The sequence below is a fragment of the Pezoporus wallicus genome, unplaced genomic scaffold (genome assembly GCF_028554395.1).
Source record: "Pezoporus wallicus isolate ANWC-B61680 ecotype Strahan unplaced genomic scaffold, APGP_CSIRO_Pwel_v1 contig_8714, whole genome shotgun sequence".
Lineage (NCBI taxonomy): Eukaryota > Metazoa > Chordata > Aves > Psittaciformes > Psittacidae > Pezoporus > Pezoporus wallicus.
The window spans coordinates 241,200-255,295 of NW_026635695.1; the positions used below are offsets into that span (position 1 = coordinate 241,200).

General features: G+C 39.1%; 1 protein-coding gene across 2 annotated transcripts in view; it reads right to left on the reverse strand.

Moving 5' to 3' along the window:
- Positions 1-14,096, reverse strand: part of FHIT (fragile histidine triad diadenosine triphosphatase) — a 418,605-nt gene that overhangs the window by 145,736 nt on the left and 258,773 nt on the right. For both annotated transcript variants that reach the window (XM_057397339.1, XM_057397340.1), the window contains exon 3: positions 13,390-13,419. In XM_057397339.1, the coding sequence (XP_057253322.1) occupies positions 13,390-13,419 (30 nt within the window). The remainder of the gene's footprint in view (positions 1-13,389; positions 13,420-14,096) is intronic.

The following is a 14,096-nucleotide window of genomic DNA, read 5'->3' on the forward strand; positions in this document are numbered from 1 at the left end:
ATCTAATGGGAATGTCTTTGGTTGTCTCACCTCAACCACTACTCCACAATGCTACATAATGTGACAGTACTGATTAATACATCAGAACAGTCTGATTCTGGGTTGAGACAGAATGACTGCAGAGAGAAGGTAGAAAATTAGTCAACCTGCAGCTCAGGATACCTGGCTTCAGTTACCAGTGCCACCCTTGTACAGTTGCTTTGCCCTGGACAAAAGACTTCAACTATTTGCCTTTCAGTAATGAGGACAGTAATTCATTCCTTTAGACCTAAGGATATAAAATATTATATCACAGTGAATGAAGTACAGTTGTTACTTTTAGTTGATGTACACACTGTAAGTGGTTCTTTCTATTTTGTCTGGTTTTAAGAACTGATAAGTGATATCCCAATTGTTTTTCTCTGAAAGAGACAGCTAATATTAACAACTTTCTGTCAAAGTCTTGAAATCAAATCACAATGAAAGAGGTAACAAAACACTATTATTGTATGTTCTCCCAAGGAACAATATGAAGACAAAGTTCTGATTAATTAGTGCATTTTTTAAAGAGAACATCTCTTTTGGCATCCTACTTCAATGCAGGACTGCCACTGGGGAGGGCAGGGAACAGCTGTTTTCCATGACAAATTCTAGCTTGTCTCTGTGGGTGAGTATTTCTATTTGTGGTGTACCCTACTTAGTACCAGACCACTGATTTTTAGTAATGCAGGCTCTGTCTTTGAGGCACAAAAAAAAAGGGTGAAGTGGTGTAATAATCTGGAGGTTGAAAAATTCACTGCTTGATGCCTCCTGCAGTAAATTTGACCCTGGAATATTGAGGGGTGTTAAATAAATTGGACAAAGAGGTGTTTGGGGAGTAAAAGTGCCAGACACACTGCCATGAATGAGCAATTAGATGTTCACGAACCAGCTCATCAGAAATTACATGCCTACAATATCTATTACTGTAATGACCTTGAGAGTTTACTCATATTCTCCCTTAACCTAATGAGCGTGCTGAGTATAATCAATTACGTCTGCAATTAAAATTATAATTTGTCTAACAAACTTTCTTCGCTTTCAGACACTTTTTAACAAAGCCTGTTACATTCTGGCAAAAGAGAAATATTAATTTTCTGCTGTGTTCTCATTTTTTTTCACTTACTCTGTGGTTAATTTCTTAGATTTTATTACCTCTTGCCATTAATTTTTTAGTTTTCAGCAAATTTAGGAAAGTTTCAGTCCTGAATGTCATGGGATAAATACATTTAACTGCAATTTATCATTTCCCAATAGGGTTTGCAACCTATCTTTGCCTGCTTACTGAAATTTGTTTGCATGTTCCACTCAATGGTTGCTGAAAATATTGTCTTTCACTTCTATACACATGCATCCTGTTTTACTGGGCTGACCAGAAGGTATCCTCCTGAGCAGACCTGACATCTGTTTGCAAGCTCAGATGTGCTGAGGTCAGGTCAACCCAACGTAAGCAAATCAGCTCTAACCATTAAGGAACTGGATGTCATTCATTGCAATCTGCTGCTGATTATAGACTCAACCAGGCAGGCAACTACGGAACAACTCTTCTGCTTATGTATCCACTTAGAAAGATTCATATGGAAATTCAACATGATAATCGTATGAAAATGGAAAGAACTGGAGGGTATGTGTATATGTGTGCGTGTTTGTGTGTGTGTGTGTGTGTGTAAAATGAGTCCATACATTTTATGTGATGAACAAGCAAAGGAAATGCTTCCAGTTCTCAGGAAAGGACAGCCTCGGGTCTTCTAATGTACAACTGGTTCCAAATCGCCAGTGCTGAATCCCTGCACTAAGATCAGCATTCTGAGTGAAGCCGTGTGTCTCTGAATGGTCACTCCTCAGTGCCAGGGCTGTTCTCTGCTGGCAGTGAACAGCACCCACTGGCATGCAGTCATCACAGAAAGGGCTTGGCTGGCTCTGCATCACAAAAGCTGCAGCTTGGCTTCAGGCCTGTGAGGGCCAGGATTTGTAACTGAAAGCATGCGTCTTCAGGGCATCGCACAAAGATGAGCCATCAAATAAAATCAACCTAGAGTAGTGCTCTACCCAAGGCAATATGCTCTACTAAAACCTATAACCAGCCTACCCTTGTGAGCTAGCTCAGCAAGAGCATGTTCCCCAGCATAAAAGCAACTAAAGGCATGCCCACCTCCATACAGAAGTGCAGGCTCCTGCACAACAGAACAAGCCATCTTGTCTCCCTGTTTCAATCTGCTGCCAGGCAAGCCCAGCGAATGCAAGTAAAACACAGCCCTAACTGCAAATAAAAGAGATGCCATTGCTGGTCCTGCAATCTGCTGGTAATTATAGAGCTAGCCAGGTAGGCAACACCTGAGCCACAGATACCATCAGGGCATTGCTGTGGCATGGCACTGTGGAATTCCACCCAGGGAGCTTTCTCTCCCAGGACAGCAGCATTTTGGCATGCAGCATTTTTCATGCCGAAGGGAATTAGCTTTGAGACTCATTTCCTGCTCTCACGATCTGCTCTTAAAACTCCCAAATAAGTGAAAGTGTGGTAAACTGAGGAGCTTTGTTTGCTTACTTTATTTCTCCAATGTGCCTTTTTCCCAGGACCTTCACATACTTAAGGCTCTCTATGAAATGTTGATGTCTATCTCAGAAATGATGAATGATGAAGCTGTTATTCATACAAAATGAATTAAATTTCCCACAGAACTGAGTTCTGTATCCTCAGGATTTTTGATCTTCATAGCATACTACATCTGGATGGAGCTTGGGGGATGACTGACTGCTGTGGAAAAGCACAGGAAATGAGGAGAAAAGTTTCCTTTGGGTACAGAAATACCCACAAGTCACTTCTCTCAATATGCTACAGATAATGAATAAACTAGCCTATATTTTGCATTTATTTTTGTCTACAAAAATCTAATCAAAGTTCATACTTTTAAAGAAACTCAATAGTTACACTAAATTAGGTTACACAGAAAATTAAATCATAAATCCATGTAACTAGGCCCTGCCTCTGTCTCTCTTGCTCCAAAACACAACTTTGCTCTCTTGAGCATCTCATTTAACTCTAAGAGGCTGAGCTTCCAAACTAGTTATGGATTTGATCATTTAATAACATGAAACAAGTAATTGTGTGTGGGAAAATTATTATTTAATTAGACCCTACTGGTAATCAATAGCCATCTATTAATTCATTAATTTATGTATCTCTTGTTTTTATGTGTGTCCGCAAAGTCTGTGAACTTTCTACCTTCACTATGCAAAAGGAAGTGTTCCAACGGTATATATTACGTAGAACAAATAACTGAGTAGCAGGAATGCACATATGCCTTATAGAACTAACTGCAGGACAAGATTTAATACTGAAAACAAGGAAAAGAAATAAATCAACAAGGCCTATTCTCCCCAGGATGCCTGCTAATTCTCATTAATGTTAATGAAAGATACTAAATGTATATGCACTGAGGGGAGTTTATAAGAACCTAATAAATCCTGGTATTTTTTCCCTTCCTTTTTTTTTTTACTTGATAGTTACTATAGCAGTGAACTCCTTCAGGTGAAGTGGAAGATATTTAAAGAATAAAAACAATATATCAAATTATGCTTCCTAGGTTTTCTTAAACATGCTATTTTGCATTCAGTATTACTGGATTTACATATATGATTAATAATTGCAGGTTTTAATGATAAACTTTATGACTCAAAGAGTTGCTTACACAAGTAGGGTCAAAAATGTTTGTCTAGAAATGGCAAAAGCTCCACTGACTTATTCCACATGTTTTCACAAGTGAACTGAGCCATTTATACCAGAGAATAATCTAGCCCCAGACACCAAAGTTATTCTACTTGCATGGGAGATTCGAAGACAGGTTACAGATTCATATTCCACTAGATCATAATTCTAAGTGCAGCTCAGGGTGGCCTCACCTGAAAGAATGGCTTTTGTTGAGTTCAAGTATGACTTATTTGCAGAAAAAACCTATCTGCAAATAACAGCGTGAGCTGAATGGCTCCTCAATCTGGGCAGACCAATCACCCTATAATGACAACTCCTTTCCAGCTGAGGTGTGCTGGAAGGCCAGATAAGAAAACACCACAGTATTATTGGCTTTTCTATACCTTCTCAATAGAGAACTAATAAAGCTCATTCACAGATCCATAAAAAAAGAAGAATAAAGTGCTACCTCTGGGCATTATCGTTACCTCAAATACTAAAAAATAGACTTGAAATCAGACAGAGAAATTCAACATTTCTTTAAATCAGATAGAGGGATTCAGAATTTCAAATATTAACATCTTTAAAAGCAAGATCAAGACAATCATTCACATGAACACTTTCTATCTGGTCTAGTTCATTTTCTTCCAGCCTCTCACAGAGAGAATTTGGATCAGTGATGTCAGACAGACCACATGAAATGAAGATTTTCACAGCAGCAATGAAGGAGGTAACTCACAAAAAGTATAAATGGAAAAGAAAATAAAATGGTTTGATTTTTCAGAGATAATAATGTAGGAAATTACAAAAGGAGAAACCATTTTTCTCCTTCCAAAGACCTAAGCAATCAAGCGAACACAGGATGTCTTTCTCATCTTCTGCCATTACCACAGGCTATAGATTTCCCCTGCTTCTGGCTGCAAAGCCTTGCTCTGAAGGGCACTGGAGAATTTATTTAGAGGAGATGTGTGCATGGACACACCACACCTAGCACTGGTCCTTGCACACAGGTACAGGCAGAAACAAATCTATTTAGTCATTCCCAGCCCAGAAGCAGAGGCAGCCTCTTAGCCCAAGCTCAAGCTATCAAATCCAGCCTAGTTGCACCCATCCACACAGATGTAACCTCAATGGGTTTCATCCATGATGAAAAACTGACTAGTTTCTCAGGGTTCTCTACTTGGGCATGCTGTCCATTCCCTCCGCACCTTCACAAAGCCAAGCCCCAGGTCATGGAAGAAGGGATGAGAGACACAAAAAGCTCAGGAGAGAAGCAAGACATGGTACAACTGCAGAACTCAGAACAACAAAATGTCACAGACAGAGGTGAGCTGTCCTGGCATGGTCAGAGTAGGACAGGGCCCTGTGACTCTGCTGCTTCTAAACGACAAAGTATTATTGACCCCAGAGTGGAGCATAGACCTCTGAAACACAGAACTAGCTGAGATACTGCCTGGCGGAGTCACCACGTGAGCAGCACTGCATAAGCTTCAGGTTTTTATTCACTACAAGCAAGTAAAAGGAAAACGTGAAATGCTGAGCACTACACAAGGTGCACTGGCATCTGTTCTTCAACCTCAGAAACTGCCATTCCAGCAATATTTCCATCACCAGCCAGTGTGAGCTTTTCCTACCACAAATGAGGAAGGGCCATTTGATAAAGCTCCCAGAGGCTGAATTTTAAAGGCATATTTCAAAGCCTTTCAAACTACAATTTAGCTTTACAGAATGAGCAGTAGCCATAGCCCTGTGTATGAGTGGTCTTGCCAGAGGGCACCCAAGCAGCTTTCAGGAGGGATGGGGAAAATAAGGCTTGAGAGAGGGGTTTGGCTTTCTTTTGCAGGAAGCTCTTGGCTTGTTCAGCCTCCCTTGCCATAAGCATGATGCAAAACCACTGCAGCATCCAGAATGATGGAGCTTTGGTTTGTGCGGGGTTTTTTTTTTAAACAGTAAAAATATTACATACTCTTCACCCTGTGATCCTGTCTGGAGCTTGCTGACCAAGTTTTATTCTATTATTTTAACCTCAGTTTTCCATTTCTAAATCACTTCAAGCAGAGGCTTTTCTTTCTCTGAAAGAAAGTCCTACATGGTGCTTCCAGAACAGACTAATATACCCCAGCTAGATCAGATATACTTGTATTTCAGATGTGCTTAGAGTATCAATAGGTTACAGGACACTGTAACCACCTACTCTTTCATGTGATAAAGGAACACAGGGCTAGGAAAGGCCCCCATTCCTTGCTACCACATGTAAAAACATTACATACACTGTTTTTCCTATTGACATTTTTAAGCAACAAACTCACTCAACCTGTGCAGGCTCTCTGGAGAGCTCCAGGGACAGCTTTAAGTTGACAGCTCTTTCATTTTTTGAAGGGGAAAAAAAGTATGGAGCCATTTTAACATTTTCTTTATTATGGCATTGATAAGGTAGTCAGGACTTCAATAAATGGGTTCCTTTTGTCTCGCTGAAACTGAGTCATTAACACAAGCAAAACACTGTGATTCTGCCCTTGCCTGGGAGACCTGGGATGTCACAGCATCCACCCACACAGCTGAGGCCCCAAAGTCTAACATACACCAGTCAACTGAGAAGGCTTTTGCATAGAAACACCCAATAAACTCAACCACAAACCAGTTTAAGTACGGGTAAATGCATATGTTGGCATGAATAAGTTTGCTTTGCACATGACCCTTTGACATCCCTTCTAATCTGTGGTCAGCAGAGTAATTTTATGGTGGATCCTTGGAGGCACCAAAAGCAGTACCTGGTAGGTAAGGATGCAAAGACAAATGTGTAAAATCACAGGTCAGAGCACTGGCACAAAACAGTCTGTCACAAACCATTATAATAATGTTTATAAGGAGTTAATCAGAAACCTAATAAACTGAAACATAGCTTTGTTAACACTTATTTAATAAACAGCACCTACTGCAAAACACAGAACAGCATCAAGTTACACATCTGAATTCAACAGGAATGCTTTTGCACATTTCTTGGTGAGTTACATTCTAGCTGAAAGCAACGTTTCGTAACAAAAAAAAAAAAAAACAAACTGAAAAAACACAAAGTAAGCATTCCCTGCTATAGGAAGAGGTTTACAGGATACGAGGCTGACAAAGACAAAAAGTATTATTGATGAGATGGAGCCTGGAAAGAAATTCATACACTAACCACACAAAAATTAATCTGAGAGCCTTGACTGTGCTATTAACGATTTGAGACCTCATGCATTGTCTAGGATTTCTAGAGGTTTTACATTTACAGTACAAAAGGCTATTTGTGAGACCTGTACTCAAGAGTGGCATTTGATTGATTGTACATACTCTGAGACAGAGAATGATTTAAATGCAAAGCATATTGCTGTAACATGGGAACAAAGGAGTGAAAGATACTTACTAATTAAAACATAGGATTTTTGATCCTAATCTCTGTCATTGTGGGGCAAATGAAGAGCAGTACTTGCAGTAATGAATGTTGGCTGGGGGGGGGGGGTGGGGGGGTGGTTATCACAAGGTGCCAGTTCAGTAAAATGGAAAGTATTTCTAAAGGAGGTGTTTTTATAAAGAAAAACATTTTGTCATCAAAATACCCTGTTATAACATTTTCAGAGGAAAATTCTTCCACTTTCCTGTTACAAATACTTTCTCATCTTGAAATGTAACCCTGTTTATAGCAAAAAAAAAGAGAAAAAATGAAGAGCTTTTTACCTCCCAAATAAACCCTTCTGAATGACTGATTTGCTCAAGCTTCTTCATCATGAAAACTGTAAATATCTGAACACACACCAGGAAAAAAAACTCAGTATATTTAAAATGCTCTTGTCAGAGCAGGAGCTGCACAGGACAGAGTGTGGGGAGCCCTGGCGGTGCTTAACCCTTCCCTGCAGTAATCAGTCAGCTTTCTGTGGTCAAGGCACCATGGGGTGACTGCTCACTTGCCACTTAGACTAGCTGCTGCACAGCTCCCCCAGGGCTTTGCTGACACATGATGTGGCTGCTGGGGATAGGGACAGACACATCTGTGCTCCCATGGGCACTCCTGAAAGTGCACACACCTTCATGTCATGCACATGTAAATACCTTTGCAGGTATGCACATGTTACCTCCAGTTTATCTCTTGCCCATTGACCTTCGGGAGAACAAAACAGCCGGCAGCCAGCACTCTGCAAGTTGCTGCTGAGGAGGATAGTGCCCAGCAAGAGAAGAGTGACATGCTGGATGTGGCCAGCAGAGCTGCATGACTTTTAATGTCTGTATATTAGTATACAATTTAAACAAGTATTTGTGCCTACTTACTTATTTATCATAGTTTAACTTAGGGTTAATAACTCTTGACTAGCTCTGGGGGTATTTTTTGAATTAAACTACCAAAAGACTATTCATCTGACAAATCTATATGACAGGAAGAAAGGGCAGAATTGCATGGAAGAGTAAAATCTTCCTTCTCATTACCATTCTGCAACTTCTGAAATTTCTTTTACTTTCCTCATTTACAGTTGCTCACTTTTAATTCTGTTTTGGTTTAGGTTTTTTCTTTACATTCTAATCCATATGCTTTCTGTGCTTGTCCAGGACCAAGGAATGATATTACTTTACAAGCCCAGGGTACAGCATGTCATGACATTAACCACTGGAAATTCAAAATCACCCAGATTCAGAACCATCATAATTCACTGCTAAAGAGAATCTTTCAAAAGCTTCTGTCCCCATCCCTGCAGGGAATTTCACAACCCAATATTTCTGGATCAGACTTCATCATGCAGGTCATCATTTCAATTTATTAGTGCCTTGGAGCCTTTGGTATTCTCAGTTAGGATGGTGTCATGTCCATCAATCACTAGGCTGTTTCCACATTCCCAATTTTCTTTCACCTCCTTCAATCTTCATAAAGCTTCTATAACTTTACATGGGTGTGTACTAGCCACAGAAAACTCTTACTCATGTTTTAGGCACAGGAACTGCACAAATTACGAGGGCCTTAAGAAGCATTTTCATTCTAGATCCTGTATATTATTATTTGTATTAAAGGAGAGGTAACAGATCTACCAGTGTCTGTTTGAACTATAAGCATGGCAAACCAAAAAGCAATATGATGCTTTTCCTGGAAAGCTTATAGTTCAACCAGAAACTAAATGTTACACGTAATGAACAGGACCTGACAAAGAAAAGGGGAAAGCGGGACTCTAGAGTTATACTACTAATTTCATCATAGAAAACATTGGTCTGGCCAAGCGACTGAAAGAGCAATTAGATCAACACAAGGCAGACTTTGAAAAGAGCCTTGAAGGAAAGGGCAAGAATTATTATTTTCAGTGAGCAGAAAACATAACAAAAAAAATTAGCAAAAGGCTTTAAGGAAGGGGGAAACAAACTGTGGATTTCCCTGCTGCTTCCTCATCTCTCTAAAGGCGCAGCATAATCCTGGCTTTGAAAATATACACCACTGAAATCCCATCAAAACCCACACCAATCTAAGTATAGCACTTAGGAAGAAAATTATGAGACACAGCAGCCTTGAGACTACTGAATTTGCTGTACCAATTACCTATCTGCAATATTGCACATTCTCCAGCCAAATACCATTAGTGTGGTTCTCAAAGCAATTCACAGACACTTACATTCAAAGACTCAAACCTGAAGTCCAGTACTTCAGGTCCAGAGATAAGTAGACAAACAGTATGAAAGAGCAATCTGCTCTTTCTGCGAGTTTAAATAAACCCCGGACTCCACAGTTCAGGTTAAGATTTCTAAAGAATCCAAGCCAGGTGGATTGATTTAACACATCATTAAAAAAAACACCTGGGAAAGAAAAATATGTACATCAAAAACTAATCGTGAGACAATCTTCTCAGTGTAAAATAATTAGTGGAATGTGTGACATACAATACAGTTTCTGCATGTATACCCACACTGCCACCATCAGCCTTGCTTCCTCATTTATTTAGGTGAACCTGTGACTGGCAAACAGGCACTTACTTACTCATGGATAATAGTGGAGGTGCTTGAGCTGCTGGAAACTTCAACATTGCTGCAGAACAGAGTATGTGTTCATGCGTGTTTGTGCAATGGGTGCTCGCTGTGCAATATTATCTTGTCTCTACAGATAAATTAACTGCATCATGCTCCTGCCAGCTTGCTTTGTTTAGCCTTTACAGAGTGCAGAATACACAGAGTTTCTTGTGATTGAATCTCACATAAAAGGTAAACCTGAGAGTTTATTCTGTGCTACGCTATACATCCACCAAGGCAGCTAGGGCACTTGCTGACTTGATGTTGAAAAGAAGGCTACAAAATATACCAGGGAAATCTTGGAACGTCACTCACTTGACATAGTAATAAGAGCCCTGCATTAAGATGCAGAGCTGATTTCCCTGATCCATGAAATTGCCTGGATATTAAAGTTTTTCTCAAACAGAATCAGCACAAAACTCTCACCCTCCATTCCTGGCACAAGGACACCGTGGGTTTTCTGTTCACCAAGAAAAACAGAGCTCAAAATTGCAGAGATAAGTATTTTTTAAGAGAGGACCTTAAGATACTTTCTTTCATTTCTCAAGTAAGAAGAAATAAGTATTCAAATTGTCTTTAATGCTGGAAGATGGTTATGCTTGCTGACACATTCCTCAGAGATGTTCAGGTTCTCTGTTACAAGTTTGTAAAATCGTCTCTTCCAATAAAACACAAAGTATGTAAGTCTGTGACCACCTTTGGAGGCGGATGTTGTGCCTCTTATAAATAGGTGAAAGGTCTGGAATAGACACAGTCTGAGGACAGCTATGAAAAATATTATGAAGGAATATATTGTATTATTTTATGGTCTGAGACCCAGGACATGGGTCAAAATTCATTAGCAAATGTCTATTTCGAGCTGCTAAAGGGTAAACAAAGACCCATCTACACTTCAGAAGTATTAGTGAGCTGAGGATCAGGTATAATTTCTTCCAAGGACCCATCCAAGGCAAACACACAGACTGCAATAATGGGGGAGGGACCATAACCTTACCTACAATGCAGTCCTGCAGGCTTTGCTAGCTTAGATTCAAAGTAGGACAGTTATCCACAAGGAAAGGAACACAGCAGTAATGGAGCTATGCGTTAAACAGCTTCCCATTAGGTAACTAGACAGGTTTTAGTCCAAGAGGCTTTAAAGAATCCTGACACTACAGTACATGATAAATCTGACTGAAACCTGCCCGCACCAGCACAACGAACATGTAGCAGGGGCAGACAGTCTCACCACTGATTAATATCCAAAATCATACTGGAAGGGTAAGCTCTTAGACGTGGCGCATGCATTGCACACAGAATTTTCGTAGCCTCCATAGCAAAGAGAGGCTCAAGCTGAGGTCTAAGATTTTTCCTGGACATGGGTTTCCACTCCTGGTTGACAAAGAATTTCCTAACCTTTTTCATGTAAAACTTCTCAGGCAGATTTTGTCTTCAGCTAGATGATAGTTCTGCCCATTTTGTTGTAAAACTTTGCACTGACCTGTTTAACAGCCAGTACTATTCCCCTGCTTCCTGTAATTCTTTTCCTACACAGCACACACAGTAGCCTGTATCTATACAGGTATCCAGAATTACACAGCACATGGAAAGGACTCCTGAAGCCACTTGATACATGATCCCATTCAAAGCAAGAACAGCTACACCTAATTAGCCCCTGACATATGCTTGCCTACACTACTGAAACAGAGTTTCCCCAAACTCCCAGTGATGTTTTCTGTGAGGCTTTCCTATTTTTACTATTAGAATGTTTTTCTAATGTTTAGCCCATTACAGAAATTTTAATTAAAAGTTCCCTTAGAGGAAGACAGCATTACTGTGCATTGTTGTACATGAAAACACGCACAGAAACACATGACACATTGAATTTAAGGTTCCTAAATTATATGTAAATAACACAGTAGGTTTTCAAATTTTCTGATTCAAACAGTTTAAATGGAACCATCTATTTATGTATCTACCTGATTTCCAATTTAAAGAAGATCTTGATCATAGTAATTTCTTCCCCAATTCAAGTTTTGAAAGCTCTCAGTTCTCTGAAGAGAATAACTGTTGGCATTTTTAGATGACAAGCATTCCAAAGTGAAGATGATAAGCATCCCAAAGTGAAGATGATAAATTAGTGTTGTCCAATGATGCAGAAAAGAAGACAAATGCAAACTGTTAATCTCTGATTTAAGAATAAACACTCTTTATTACAGAATCTAGGGGCTCTCAGCTGTAAGGCCGGGTCATTTTCATCTCGCTGCTTATTAGAAGTGTGAGAAGGAAGCACAAAGGGTGGCTACCATTTTACAATATATTAGACATATTAACCCTTAATACTCTTTGTCTCCAGGAGGAATAAAAAATGATACAGAATCTCTTGCCTTTTTTAGACCTACATAAGCATTTGTTACTGTTCACAGTCACAGAGGATGCGAATTTTTACATCTATTTTTGCTTATTCATATTAGGAAGTCTTCAAAAGTTTAATATAATCATTCCTGTATCATTTTCCTTACACATAAAAACCAATTGTCCAAGTTAGTAAAAGAAATCCTGTGATCTGCTTCTTAAAACATGCTGGTCTTAATGACAAAACTTGTATCAGAATGTATTTAAATATAAATATTTCACCTATCAACAGGCATTCCCAGTGAACCCCACCCAAGGCACTCCAAGGAGGAACCTGTTTTGTCATAGTACTGAAGTAAATTCTATTACATTCCTTCATCACTCCTCAGCTTCTCAGAGCTTGGGAATTTTCTGATTCCTTTTTCCCTCTCCCCATTACCTTTCTTCTATATATTCAAGGCAGGCAACAAAAAGAAGTAGGAAAGATAAGGTCAATGCAGCAAAGTGGAAAGAAGTAAAATGTTTCTGTACACCATCATTTGCTTGTTAGTTATCTTAATCAACCCAAACAGCTTCTTTGAGACATCTAATTTGAATTCACAAAGTGCTAACCCACAGCCATATTTGACTTTCCTTTGATTCCAAACGTGAAAATAGCCTTTATCTAATGTTCAGGCATAAAATCTAACTACACATGCATTTGCAGTATGAGACAGTGAAACATGGCTGAAGAGTCATCTTAGATGTTATCTATGTTATTACTTAAGTGGAGAGTATAACCATAAATCCTTCTCTTCCCCTCCACCCCCATCTTTTTTTCAGAAGTACACTTAAAATCTGTGTTTAAGCTTCACTAGCCCCATTACATTTGAACTTCAGTAACAAGAATGTGATATGAATATACAGAGAGAAAGCTTAGACAAAAAGGTATGTTTTCATAGTGTGGTTCAGTCTGTTCCTATAATTAGCTACAACTCATTAGGCAATAAAAAGACAAACAAAGAGATTATGAATAGAAGGGCAATATTTTCTCCATAAAACAAACAAAAGGCTTAAACAGATGCCTCTTTTCTAAGGCTCTTCTTGCATAAATACACCCAGCAGCTTAGAGATGTTTTTATGATTGAAATTTTTTTTCCTAGAAGGAAAACCTGTAAACATTATCCTGTGCAAATTCAATAAAAACTATTTACAGCTATTGTACCCTTGGGATTTTTTAATCTCAAGTATAAAATAATGATACAGCAATGGTCTGCAGATGACTAGCTTTGATTTTTTTCTTAGTTCTTATAATTGTCTCTTAATTTGTATTCTACATAATAAACACTCACCTTCACCGTCTGTCCAGCTTCAGGACCATCCTGTAGGCAAAGAGAGAAGTTTCAGGTTAGAGGACGTCACAATGATCACACAGGAATACAGAAAATCTTATTCAATAATAATTTACACTGAATTGTACTGTATGCTAATTTAGCATATTTTCCTGGGCGCCATTCAACACAAAGGTTTTGGACAAGTCATCTTTCCATCTCAGGCCATGGCAAAGTGAGAGCCACATCTTAAGACCATAAAACCAACAGTTGCCATTTTTCATTCTTTCAGATCATGTTTTTGAATAGTTAGATTTCTGATCCTGTAAATATAAAATCATACCTGTGAGAACTTAATCAAAGAATGCTTGCTTAAATTCTTATTCTAATGAAATAGGCTTAGTCTCCTGATTTCTTGAAACAGAGCTCTTTTTTTTTTTGGCCTGAAAGCACCCAGCAAAAATAACTGAAAGGTCAGAATTGATAACATATTTACATGGCTACATCTCTCTGCCTTCAAATAAATAGCTGTGAGCAGGAATTACCCATTTCTATCACAAGCAGTGGGTTACCTGCTGAACAGCGTGATGTGGCTGCCTTCTCTAGGTCAATCCTGCAAAGACTTCTTTGAAGGAAGAGTATTTGCTGAAATACTAACAAGCAAGCACTGCATTTGGGAGCATTTGCAGGCTTATTCCAAAGTTTTGCAGTTAATTAATTATCCACAC